The sequence below is a fragment of the Phaeoacremonium minimum genome, assembly GCF_000392275.1.
Source record: "Phaeoacremonium minimum UCRPA7 unplaced genomic scaffold PA7_03_scaffold_62, whole genome shotgun sequence".
Classification (NCBI taxonomy): Eukaryota; Fungi; Ascomycota; class Sordariomycetes; order Togniniales; family Togniniaceae; genus Phaeoacremonium; species Phaeoacremonium minimum.
The window spans coordinates 662652-676187 of NW_006920969.1; the positions used below are offsets into that span (position 1 = coordinate 662652).

The window sequence follows — 13536 nt, forward strand, 5'->3', positions numbered from 1 at the left end:
CCTACGACTACATGCACCCGACGCTTAGCTCTGCTAAATCAGCCAATCGCCTAGCCTATGTCTGCTTGACGATGGGGGACAGGCGCGGGGTTCTTTGGCACTTACTTGAAGCTTCCTGGCTGCCGAGCAACTTGCAGTGTGGACTTGCTGGTTCCGTACTGCGTGGATCGGTCTCTACGAAGCGTATGTGCGTCGTGCGTGCAGATGCCGGCTTCCGCGAACCTCTCAAGATGCAGGTCTAGACTTGCCAGGGTGTACTGGCCCGCTATTTCTCGTGGTAGGCGTGACCTTGCTTTTTCTTGACGCGGCTCTGTGCGTTTCTACGAGGTGGTTAGCAAAAAGGTGCTCGTGGATCCTCGGGAAGAGATGCGGCTCAATGCCTACCTCTATATAAAGGCAGATACCGAAGATGACTCGTCGTCACTCATGCCTATGGCAGGAGACCAAGGACGGAAATGCCAGCATGAATAACGGAGCGTCTAAACAACGATCAAAGCCCCAGCTACGGATCGACTTAGAGATTCAACAAGTAGAAGCGACATCTAGCAGTGTCTTTTTGCCCATTCTTTCTCTCCTCTACGAGTGATTATGTTGCCCATTTGCATGTACCTTCCTTATATCAATGCACTGCACACATTTGGCCCAAACAGGAAGTCGGCGAGAGAGGCAGCGACTCTCTGACGTTGCTGCTCTGGAAGGCGCGATGCGTGATCAACTGACAGCAGCTGCTGGACAGGTTCAGTTAGGCCCGGTACGGTACTTCGCCAGGCGTCCACCCCCAGTACGCAATCCCGCTCCCGCTCTGCCCGCATCCCATGCCCAATTCCTTGCACGCCACGCTCAACACCCATGTTAAGTCTCCTGCGCGTGACAGCACATGTCGCTGGCTTATTGAGATGGCCAGATCAAGCTCCGGCAATCCGAATACCAGATCTGCGCCACACGGTGCTGCATTGAGTCCTCTATTTTCTATACGTAACACCTCCTGCCTTGGAACGGACGATATCGGCGCGCCGAGTGTTTCACAAGGTAAGCATTAAAAACGTCACCGAGAACTCGCCGCTTCGGGGGAACAGAATAGGTCAGAACGCGAAATAAAAGTAGTACTACTTCTTAAAGAAAGTTTTGTATCTCAAAAAGAGTGTCCGGTCACCGCGTTCTCCCTCTGCTCCGACGGCCGGCGTCAGTGCGGACCAAAATATCTCGGTTCCTTTTCAGTCTTCTCGCGTTTCTCCATGTGGACACTTTGTTCCAGGAGCCAACACCCCCATTGATGATTAATGGCACTTGACGGAGCTGAGTTTGTTGTTGAAGTCTCCCGGGATGGTCTCATGCTTCCCCCGAGCCTTCCAAGACTGTCCGTCACATTGTTTCTTACTAAGGTCCCCGAGTAATCGGTCAACACATTGCCCTCAAAAAGTACTATCGTGTCAGAAAGAAGAGACTTACGTCCAAAACGTGCATTGGGCGCCATTTGTATCCAAGGAGCTGACTTTCTCGTTGAAACCATCTGGAAAATTGACTTAAGAGTCTAGTGTGAGGGAACGATCCTCAAGATGGAATCTCAGCAGACGACAACTCACAGCATGCGTTGTCATGCACAGTGACCGTCTTGCAGTCCTTCAGATTGGGCTGCTTGCAGATTTTGACATTAGCTCCCTGTGCGATGGCTGCCAGGTAGACCACGGCGGAGATAGCAGCAAAGGGCTTCATGTTGATGTGAGGATATTGCGATCTCAGTATGTAAAAATGGTGGAGGTCAGGACAAGACTGGTCAATTGAGTCTGGCTTTACTCACGTCTCTTAACCGAATTTGGTTTTCTGGGAGTGCGGCGACTCCCTTTATACATGATCTAAGGCAGGCAGTTTATATTCATGTCTCGCATAGTCGCCAACGGTTCGACTCCCTTTCCATCCGGCCCGCCATCGTCACGAAGATATCGTGATATGCTCTTGTTTCCTACCATCAAATCAACGAAGCCCAACTCCGTCACATAGTCGCACAACGATCCTCCTGGATCGTTGAGTCCAGATGCAACCGTATACACACATTCTTCTCCACTCTCTGTGCATATCTAATATCCCCGTGTGGTGCAGTTCTAACACAAGTTCGGGCAGAAGATGGCCATGTTGTCGTATTCTGTCCAAGGTTAGGACAACCTGGCAGTCGGATGTCGGCTCGACGACGGGGACGTCGTGAGCTTCCATGTTGTGCTTCATGAACAGCTCCTCGTACAAATACGGAAGACATTCTCCGCAGAGAAATGGTTGGGCAAACATGATCTACTATATGGCCTAGATATTGGAGAGCGCCTACAGCTGTGAACTAGATGCTTGCTTATGGTCTCCCATTCCATATGTCTAACGTGCGACTAATCATGCCAACAGCGGCTGACGTTCATGGGAACTTAGTATTTGACTTGTCATCCATGTTGATTACATCAAAGCAAAAGTTCTACAATCATAGATATGCCAACAGAAGCTACGTCTATAAGTGTGTATCATGATTAACGATGCACTGCTCTATTCATACTTTACAAGGGAAACGTAACAGTCTTCACTGTTAGAAACTCGTCAATACCCCAACTACCTCCAAATCTACCAATTCCATTTGTCCTAATTCCCCCATATGGCAACGTGAACTCATCGTAAATAGTCGAGTCATTGATATGAACATGTCTGTCACAAGTTTGTTAATGTTAACACCGAATTACGCCAAGCAGTAGAGTTACGCACCCTGCATTGATCTTGTGAGCCAGTTTCAATGCCTTATGATAGTCGCGTGACCATATTGCAGATGACAGTCCATAGTCACCGTCGTTGGCGACTCGAAAAGCATCTTCCACTGTGTCGTCAACAGTCACCGAGAGAAATGGCGCAAAAGTCTCTGTCTTATACAACACAGTGCTTTCGATATTCGTGAGTATTGTAGGCTGGATGCGACGAGGGTTCTGTTTGTCTCGTTTCCCACCGAAAAGGATCTTTCCTCCTTCGTCAAAAGCGAATCTATCCGATCAGCGGAAGATCCCTGCGCTACGGGCTGTTGCACTGAAACATCTGCATAATTCGCTTCATATACTGCTTTCAGTACTGCAATGAACTTCTCCGCCACGAAGACAAGACGGCAACTCTCTCCGTACCAACACAAACTTGTCCGGCCTACCAGCGCACCAAATGTGTTATTTCACTTGACTCGTCGACCTGACACAAGAGTTGTCAGGGCCCTTCAATCAACAGCAATCATGCCACATCTCATAACACGAGAGGGTCATATCTTTAACGCAAGATCTTATGACTATATTATAATTGGCGGAGGCACTGCCGGCATTGCTCTTGCTTCTCGGCTTGCAGAAGATGATGGAGTCAATGTTGGCGTGTTAGAAGCAGGGTATCACCACGACGATTATCCACTGATTGATATTCCTAGACATTTTAGGTCACTAGTAGAAAATGACGATTTTGACTAGAAATTTGAGACCACGCCTCAAGGTGGTTTAGAAGGCAGAGCATTACCGTGGCCCAGAGGTAAAGTACTGGGTGGTACCAGCGCGCTGAACTTTCTCGTCTGGAACCGTGGAGCGAAAGAGGATTTCGATGCTTGGGAGAAGCTAGGAAACCCAGAGTGGAATTGGAAATCACTATTGTTAGCATCTAAGCCCAGGGTCAAAATACCAATCACTAATTTGATTCTGCATCAGACCATTTTTCAAGAAATCAGAGTCTTTGTCTCTTCCTACCCAGACTCACCAAGACAAGCATCACGCTTCAGCAGATCCGGCCTCTCATGGCACCTCGGGACCAGTCTCTGTCTCCTTCTCTCCATGGTATGCCGCAACCCATGCATTCTGACATGACACCCTCCATAGCCTTGGAATCAAGAAAAACTACTCGGCATTGAATGGATCGAACATTGGATCCTGGACCACTCTTCAGAGTGTAATCCGATTAACAATGCATGGTGCGTGCCTGGATGTATGGACTAATCCACAGTAATATGGATCCCGGGACATTAACTTTACACCCATCGCATTATTTCCACGTGTAGTCATGCATGACAATCATCTCGGCAGAAGAAACGATAGACTAATTCGCAATTCTCCTGTATGCTACATCTCTTGTAGGACCGCGTGCTGTTAAGGATTAGGAATCTCAACGCTAACACAAAGCTGTCGGGTGGGTCTTGTGGAGTTTTGTGGAATTCCTCGGTGACGCAATTGAGCCTTTGAAGCTGCAACATTGTCCTCGTTGTCGCTAGAGACTCATCAGAACTCTCGTCTTCTGCAGAGTGGTTATAGGATGGAGCTTGGCACCAACCCTTCTTAACGCCACCAGTCATTATCAGTCACTGCCGGGCCAGGGCGGCATTTTTTGTGGCTTGCGATGCCTCCATCTTGCGAGCACTAAGCCCACTCCAAGTATGCTGTTCGAACTTTAGCTGAGTAATGACGTGATTTTATCTCTAATCAACGGCCTTTGCCGAAACCTCCAGTAGCGGCTCCTCCCAAAGCGCTTTGAGATTGTCCCTTAGTCTCTTGAAATTGCACCCAACTACATACATACGTACATACGACTGCGACCTTTCTATACATAGATTGAATCCTCTGGCACTATGGGAGAAGGCCGCGAGTATGATCTGATATCAAAGCGATCGAAGCAGATACTAGGCCAAGAGGTTCTACCCAAGACAGATGAAGGCAGTGGTTGGTCTCTCCGCTCTTTTCGCACCCGTGCCATCGAAGCAATACCACGGCGCGAGCCCCTGCTAATCAAATAGTAGCATGCACGGCTCAAGGAAGGAGCCAGCCGACCGGGGTCGGCCAGGATAAGCGGCGCTCCCAGGTTCTACAAGCCCAACGGTGAGTTTCTTCACCTACCTCGACCCCAGCCACCAGCCATCTCACACCATCATAGGACGCATCGACAGCGTACACAAATGTATATTAAAATGTTAGAAAAGGAGGTGCTTAGATTACGAGAAAGCGAACGAGAGGCCATAGAGAGAGCCCAGTCATTACAACAGCAACTTGATCGTCTGGTCCACGACAGGGGACAAAAAAGTATCTCGTCCCCCACTGTTTCAGATGAGCACTTCGACGAAAAGAATTCATATGGTCATGTCACTTCAATCATAGAAGGTGCTCGTGGTGTCTACGTAAACGTTGAATTCCCCGAAGGTTCTGGTATTGTGTCGCCGGCGACTACCTCCGCAAGTACGGGAACATATCACCCTTTAGGGTCTGATATTGAGATACCTGCAACGCCTCAAAGATTTCATGCTGTGCCTGAGACAGCTCCCACTCCGAGCAGCCCAAAGACCCTTTTGGCAGACCCGAGACATGGGATCAAATTTGTCCTTGGGTAAGATATACAAGGGTGTTAACTCCGGAGAGCCAATAAGCTAACCACGATTTTTTTCGAAGGTTGGAAGCAGATTGCATGGACCATCTGAGAGGCAAACATCTCGACCACGTGCACTCTAATAACAATGATAGCGACTTTTCCGGCCATATGTCTACAGCTTGTCTCACACTTTGGCAACACCATACTTCCAACTTGACGACAACCGCCACGTATGATATATCAAGCAGTGAGCTCGAGAGATTACTACGCAGTAGTATGAACCTTGGATTACCACCTCCTGAGGTCACTCCAGTTCAGATATGGAATCGTATACGAGGGCTAAATATCTCCGGTGGCCAGCAAGCGTTGGATAATCTAACGGTGGAGTTGAAAGAACACGTTGTCTGCCTAGGGTTGGTGTTTCTATATCTCATGTCGATCCGATTTCGTGAGTGCATTGCTAACCAGAGTGTCAACAGATTCGGTGCGGTACTCGACGAAAACATTGTCGAGGATATATTGAAACGTTATTTTGCTCATCTTCCAGTAGATGTCACCCGGCTATCAGTTTGAATGGTATGTGGTCTCCGAAATTAGTCTCCCCTTTGATCCTAATCCAAAATAGTTGCAGGGACTTTGTAGTAGTCTTGGACTGCTTACCTGCCCTAAGTCAAATTTTGTGAAGACTTTAATGATGATGATGATGTTGCAGCATTGCATCTTGTACATTGCAGCTTAGTAGATAGGGGGTACTCTAAACTTATAAAAAGGTTAACGAGACGCTGAGAGGAGTTGCGGCCTCCGCAGCCATGGCATGATAAAGGCAATATGGTATACAAACTCCACGGCCATGCATTTGGAGTGTAAGCTTCACGTACACGGCGAGCTAACGGAGAGGCGTTGCAATCATGTTTTGAGATGCCGTGTCGATGTCGTGTGCCCGCAGGTTTTGAGTCTTTGAGGATATACTGAATATCGATATGACAACTGGTTCTCGTGGAGATGCGGTGAGCAAGGTTTTTGAATCTAGTTAATGACTCTGCTGCGCTAAGGCAGGTCCGAAAGAAGCTTGGTCATGACCTGAATAGCTTCTTCCTTGACTTTCTCTTGAAACAAACTTTCCCCAAAATCTGTCGCCGAAATGAAATTGTTCCTTTGAAACGAGTTATGGCTGCATTGAGCTTGGTGTCGTTGTCTTGGATCTCTAGGTTACATAATTAAGTGTTGAACGTTCCTCCACCGGAGTCAAAAGGGCCAATTTGCTGTGCCGCGGAGGAAATTTCCACCGAACCGCACGTACAATATGAAGGATGCTGATTCAGATGAGTATTGTACGCTGCTCAGCTAGTTGTGATATGAACTAAACCTCTATAAACTCAGCCTTGAATTGCGAAAATCTCATTGTATTGTGTTTCGTCAATTAGACGTCATATTGACTGAGCGAGGCTGGCATCTCGATCGGGTCATAGTCCCCGATCTTTCCCTCCACCATCAATCATTTCTATGCTCGATCATAACAATTAGCTACCCTCTCGACACTCATTCAAAGATGTCTGAAACAAAGCGCACAGTTCTCATAACAGGCTGCTCAGATGGCGGCATGGGTGCAGCGTTAGCAGCGGCTTTCCACAAAGCGGGTCTACACGTCTACGCAACAGCTCGAAACCCGGCGAAGATGGAACAACTAGCATCCATGGGCATCGAGACCCTCGCGATGGACGTTGAGTCAGAGGCTTCGATAACAGCGTGCGTCAGCAAGGTGCCCACACTTGACATTCTCGTCAACAATGCTGGCGCACAGTTTCTCATGCCCGTAGTGGACATTAACATTGCCGAAGCTAGAAAACTGTACGATTTGAACGTATGGGCCTATGTGGCAGTGGTACAGGCGTTTCTGCCATTGCTACTAAAATCTAAAGGCATGATCGTGAACCAAACGTCGATTGGAGCCGTCACAACGCTGCCATTTCAAGCAGTGTACAACTCGTCCAAGGCCGCAATGGCAATGATTACGGATTCGATGAGGCTAGAGCTCCAGCCCTTTGGTATCAAAGTCATCGACCTACGGACAGGGATCGTGAAGACCAACTTGATCAAGAACCTGCAAGATGTGAAGCAGCCTTCGTTGCCCGAGGGGTCCATCTATGAGCCTGCAAAAGAAGTGTTGGAGAATGTAATGCGACAAGAGGGGTTCGAAACACAGGGTGTGGAGCTCATTCCATGGGCCGAGGCCACGGTGCAGGCTCTATTGAAGAAGAATCCATCGTCAGTGATTTGGAGGGGAGAGCAAGCATTGCTATCGAGAGTCACAGCGATATTCCCCCATGGCCTATTTGATGCGATCATCAAGAAGTTCACCGGGCTAGACGATGTTGAGGATGTCCTCAAGAAATATCAGAAAGGAAAATAGGCTAAGGAAATATGGTCTTCTCCGAGTGAGTGCTGGGTGAGCCCTACATGGGTCACTACTAGTTGTATCAGAGTTATAAGGGAAATATTGAAACGTATGTTTGACCTCATATCAAGGCGAAAATAATAGTACATGTACAACAGAGTGGCTTTATACCAAAGCAGAGGAGGCCGAGTGCAGTAACTCGAACGATTCATCTCTTGTCGCAGCTTACCTGCAAATGTCTGTCAGATAGTCCCACTTCGGAACAAAGCTGGCTTTAAAAACTCCGCATTTCTGTGCCTGGCGCGGTATTGTGGTTTCTTCGGAAAACATGGAGTTAAGGGATCATCGAACTGCGTGTCATGAGCAACCCAATGCGAAGGATTGCTTGGCCCTTGGCCATTGAAGCAAGCCCCTGTGTAGCGATCGAGCATCCTTCGTAGGGCTACAGGCACCGGGGGAAAGTGCCGAGCCCTGAGCCGCATAGAAATGACATCGGCGGTCAGATGTTAAAAGATCGACACAGGCAGGATCTAAAATCAATGGTCCGGAGCCTCAAACGTACAGCCACTCTCTAGCGCCAGAGCTGTTCCGTAAGCAAGAGTCTGGTCAGGTAATCAGACTTGACGCCTGTGGTCCATCCTTTTTGGGATAACCAAACGAGTTGGCCGCGGTGCCGAAGGATCGTGAGTGGGTCGGTGTGTTGTCATCGACACTTGGGCAGGAAAACGGTGAAGAAGGGATATGAGAACCCATTGGGGGCCAAACTGCTGTGCCGCGTTCATTTTGCCCTCATAACACAAAATCCGAGACCGAGAGGCACAGTCTGGGAAAAAGTTATCCGTTCACGAATGCAAAATGAATAACAACGTCATCTTGCACTGGTCACGGAGGTGTGTCGTGAGATTCGATGATGCTCGCGTAAGAAACGGCGAGAGGGAGAAAGATAACACTGAAAACCGCCGCGAATGGGTTTCTGCAAGGTTCGTGCTGAATGTCTTTGATAATCCCTGCTCAGCGGATATCCGCGTTGTCGGGACGAGCCCTATGAGAGGCTTGGCTCCGGGATAGAACTCACCAGCACGCTGAACAGGGGTGGCCCTGGCTGGTTTAGATATCTCTTCTGCCAGAATTGGGTAGGCCCAGATAAATCCGGCCAAGTATTACTCGCAACATTTTGCATGCCATTGGCTACAGCGTGCAGCCCTTTTAGTGACCATTACAGAGACCATTTGGCTCCACCTACATTACAGCTTGTAAAGCATTGCAAAAGCCATTGCTGTCGTCTTCTGCTTCTTCGTAGTCGCCGTGTATAAACACTATTGATACCATCTAGCGAGCCTTGTGGAGATATCGTGGCTTTTCCGAAAGATGCTGAAAGGGATGGAAGGGTCCTATCGGGATGGCGCTACAGGGCGCCACATGGCTTTGACGTGGCTCGCTCCATGCCGAACGATGTTCTGGCCAGCCGTTCGAGCTTGGGCTACGACGAATGAGGAGACGCACAATTGGTTGTCCACTCATCAGTGAAACTGGCCATTGTCTGAACAGGGATAGCGAGTGCCAAAGCCTGCAGCTGAGAGAAGTACTAGACAGAGAGACGCGTGTGTCGCGAATGCTTCTATCGACTTGAAGAGTACTGGACTTGGAAGATTGTTTCAGCCCAGCCTGTCACTTTACTGCCGGCGCCAGTCCAGGAAGCGATTCGGCTCGATGCCGTATTGCCGGTATCGTACGGTTCAGGGACCAGACCATCTTCAAATGGCTAAAGACAGGAGGCCTTCAAGCCCTACCGGCTGAAGTCAAGCTTTTGGCGTAAAGCCACGATGCTCGCTAGAGCCGAAGCGCAGCAAAAACATGGCGCGCATGGCGCCTGCAGAAGCCACGATAGCGCCGGTGGCACCGATTCCAACTCATGCTGAGAAGACGGCTATTCGAAACGGTATCTCGCGAATACCATCACTTTTTCGGGACCTGCGAGGCTGCTGCTCAACCCTTTACCGTAAGCGGAATTCTAGTAGCCGTCTCGCTTTGGCAGCATCGTGAGATTTGCATAGGCTTTTTGAGTGGTTGAAAGACAGGCGCGCGGGTAGTGATCAATCCTCAATGAACGAACACGAACTGCCAAAGTGTCAAGCGGCGAGCGACTTTTTCACCTCGGCACATCTTAGACTTGCACTTACTTGATGTCATGTAAGATGACCAATGCTTCTATTTTGGACCACTTGCCCGCTCAGGAAAGGGTATCCACGGAGTATGCGCAACACCGTTCTGACATAAGAATTTAAAAGTATGATTTTCATCGACGGTGAGCGGCGGAGCTGACGGACTCGCTCTCGAAACGCTGCAGCCGGCCCGCGCGCGGCGCGCACTCGTTAAAATGCCCTTATTCAGGAGCTGGGCAACAATGAGTTACGGCACCAAGGGGCACCTTGTGGAACTGCAACAAGGACCACCATACGACGATTGGCGCCCAGCCAGCGATCGCCTGTCAGCTGAAATCACCGATATTACTGTAGCCCTAGCAAAGACCCTTTCTTGCTAGAGTAGAACTGCAACAAGAGCTTTCGCTTGCGACGACAGTCTCATAGTCATTCATAGACGAGGCGGGCTGGGCTGAGCAACAGAACTGGCCCTTACTACTAGTCTACACATGTAACTAGCACAATTTATTAGTGACTAATGAATGCCATCATTCCCAATAGGTCCTTTCGAGCATCTCGCTAAACCGAGATGGTGTTCGAGCTCGTCCCATCTCACCCAAGGACCGTTTCGTGCAACCCAGCGGCACGCACGATCCACGCCTAAGGCTCTCTGACTTGACTAGAGGACTACAAGTGCAGTAGAGTACTTCTGTCTACAAGTCGTGTGGGTGGATGCCCGAGTCTCGGAAGATCCGCGACTATGTAGTATTTAGCCCTATTTGGCGCTGCAATCGGCCGAGGGCGAATCAGCTTGTCAACACAGCCCGCTCTAACACATGCCACGACTGGCGTCACCACTTGCCCTTGGTCGGGCTCGCTTCGTCCAAGTTGCCCTTGTCTTCGGCCACAGCTTACACCCAGTTCGGCTTCACTTCCAAATCCAGCGGTTTGGAATTCCCGTGCTGTGCCTCTCAGCCTCCTTGTCACATCGGGCTCCGCACTGAGGTGTGGAGCAAGATGCCCGTCTACACGCAAATGCAAGCACAGACTAACATTGTGAGCTGGCTCAGGGTCGTCTGGGCTTGGATTATGATATAGTCTGGACTCGCATGTTCCTGAAGCAGGTTTTGGATATAAGATACGGCCCCCATCCTTCCAGTTTCACTCTGATCCTTCTCGACTATCATCCATTCAGGACATCAACTATCCGATCATCAACACTTCATAAACACAAATCATTCTTCCATAAAACTCGATCTTACTACGCTTACGAACAACTCCCAAGCTTCAATATTAACAACAAATACCAACTATAGCAGTATCGTCTCACCGAGGACGTCGCATTGTTCCCCATGATTTCCTGCTCTGACAGCGCTCAGCTCCAGCTACACTTTGCCAAATGGGATTTCTCAAAAGAGACTCTCGTGGCTCAGGGAAGCAAGAGCCCGCAACAGTCACCTACACAATGGTTGACGAATCTCTGGTTCGGAAAACGCCGGAGTGGAAGCCCACCACCCACGAAGTCATGATTATGATCACGCTCTCTGTCATCTCTTTCATGGTGGCGCTTGATGCTTGCGTTATTGTGACTTCTCTTAGTGTATGGAAACCCTTGTGAAGGTTGCGGTGCCATAGATACTGACTTGTCATTGCAGGCCATCGTAACAGATCTCGGGGGAGATGCCACTCAGGGCTTCTGGGTTGGCACTGCCTATCTCCTCGCACATGGCGTCTCTATGCCTTTCCTTGCCGCCATTAGCGATATCTTCGGTCGTCCGGTGGTTCTCATTTTCTCTGTTCTCATGTTCACTTTCGGCACCTCGATCTGCGCAGCATCAGGAACTATCGGCATGCTGCTAGGTGGCCGTTCCGTTCAAGGTTTAGGTGGTGGAGGAATCATTATCGTCTCCCTTATCATCTTCACAGACATCGTACCGCTGAGGTTCCGGCCGAAATGGTATGGTACAGTGTAAGTGCAATAACATTTTACATAATCCAAACGACTTTCACTGATTCTGTATCCCAGTCAAGGAGCCTGGGCTCTCGGAAACTGTATTGGGCCGGTCGTGGGCGGTGCCATTGCTCAGAACACCACATGGAGATGGGTATTTTACATCATGTTTCCCTTCTGCGTCTTCGGTCTCATCAGTGTGCCTCTATTCCTTACCATCAAGCCTCGAACCGAGACGATCGGCGAGAAGCTGGCTCGCGTGGACTGGATCGGAGGCTTCATTTTCATCTCATCCGCTACCTCATTCCTCATCGCAATCTCATGGGGCGGTACACAGTTCTCATGGACCAGCGCGCAGACACTGGCACCTCTCATTATCGGGGCCATCGGACTTGGCATGACCTATGCTTGGGAGCGATACGTTGCTCAAGAGCCGTTCCTCCGCCACACTCTGTTCAGCAGTGTCAGCGCCGTCGTGATCTACTTCTGTGGCGCCGCTCAAGGTCTCTTGATCTTTGGACAGTTGTACTACATCCCCTTCTACTTCATGTCCGTCTTGGCCTACTCTCCCGTGCGGACCGGCGTCGCTCTACTGCCTGTGTGCACTACATTGGTGCCAGGATCGATCATCACCGGCATCCTCGTTTCTCGTCTCAATAACTTCCGCTGGCCTATCTGGGCTGGATGGCTCATTCTGACGGCTGGCATTGGCGTGACGATCTCCTTCAATGCCAATACCAGTATCGCTGTGTGGGCGATCGCCTTGATCCTCATCGGCTTCGGCCACGGCAGCATCCTGAACGCGCAGAACTTCGCTTCGCAGGCAGTCTGCGGCGACGGCGAGGAAGCGGCAGCTGCGGGCATGTACGGCTTCATGAGACACTTTGGAACGGCGCTGGGTGTCGGCGTTGGCGGATCAACCTTTCAGAATGTCATGGCACTCAAGCTGAAGTGGCAGAATTTGCCGGCCTCAATCGCGAAGGACTCGGAGGCCTTCCTTCCACAATTGTTGGCAATGCCAGCTGACGACCCGGAGAAGGCGAAGATCCTTGATTCGTATGTGTACGGTTTCCGCGGCGTCTTTCTGCTCTATGTCAGCATCAGCAGCGTCGCTTTCCTAGTCAGCTTGTTGATCAAGCATTATGATATGAACAAGGCCCTTGACACCGAGCACACCCTCAAGGAAAACCGCATCAGCAAGTTGGTGGATCAGCGATTCAGCGCACGCTACAGCGGCGTACCAACGCCAACACCCTCTGACGAGGGTAGTGAAACCGAAGTGGAATATAGAATGCCAACAGAACCGCAGGGGACGCAATGGCCAGCTGGACTCAAGCCATACTACGGGACGTAGAGAGGGAGTAGAAACAGAGTAGAAAATTGGTGGCTGAATTTGCTTTTGGTCTTGATATCCCTGAATGGGTTGGCAAAGCGTACACGGGATATAGAGGTCATGCCTATTATGATTAATGTTTACATGTTGAGACTTGGTTTCGGAGTTGCAGAGGCTTTCAAAGCCGACTAGAGCACAAAGATTGGTTTAGAAGTAATATACAGCCAAGTTACTGCCAATTCTGGCCGTCCTTGTTGAGCTCGGGCTCCTTGCCATCCTCTGTACCATCGGATCCCTCATCATTTCCATCATCATTTCCATCTCCGTCTCCATTGTCGCCTCCGTTGCTGAGTCCGTTGTTGGCTGTGACGTTGTT

The 13536-nt window shown here is 49.8% G+C and overlaps 3 protein-coding genes across 3 annotated transcripts; 2 read left to right on the forward strand and 1 right to left on the reverse strand.

Annotated features, from left to right (window-relative positions):
- Positions 1-1277: 1277 nt before the first annotated feature.
- Positions 1278-1713, reverse strand: UCRPA7_1216 (putative small secreted protein; the record flags this gene model as incomplete). Its single annotated transcript, XM_007913802.1, has 3 exons — positions 1278-1377; positions 1450-1510; positions 1584-1713. The coding sequence occupies 3 exons, from the start codon at positions 1711-1713 to the stop codon at positions 1278-1280; spliced, it is 291 nt and encodes a 96-aa protein (XP_007911993.1).
- A 5176-nt stretch (positions 1714-6889) lies between these two features.
- UCRPA7_1217 (putative short-chain dehydrogenase protein) lies at positions 6890-7750 on the forward strand (the record flags this gene model as incomplete). The annotated part of the gene is made up of 1 exon (XM_007913803.1): positions 6890-7750. The coding sequence occupies one exon, from the start codon at positions 6890-6892 to the stop codon at positions 7748-7750; it is 861 nt and encodes a 286-aa protein (XP_007911994.1).
- A 3591-nt stretch (positions 7751-11341) lies between these two features.
- UCRPA7_1218 (putative efflux pump antibiotic resistance protein) lies at positions 11342-13181 on the forward strand (the record flags this gene model as incomplete). The annotated part of the gene is made up of 3 exons (XM_007913804.1): positions 11342-11476; positions 11532-11845; positions 11903-13181. The coding sequence occupies 3 exons, from the start codon at positions 11342-11344 to the stop codon at positions 13179-13181; spliced, it is 1728 nt and encodes a 575-aa protein (XP_007911995.1).
- Between the last annotated feature and the right edge of the window lie 355 nt (positions 13182-13536).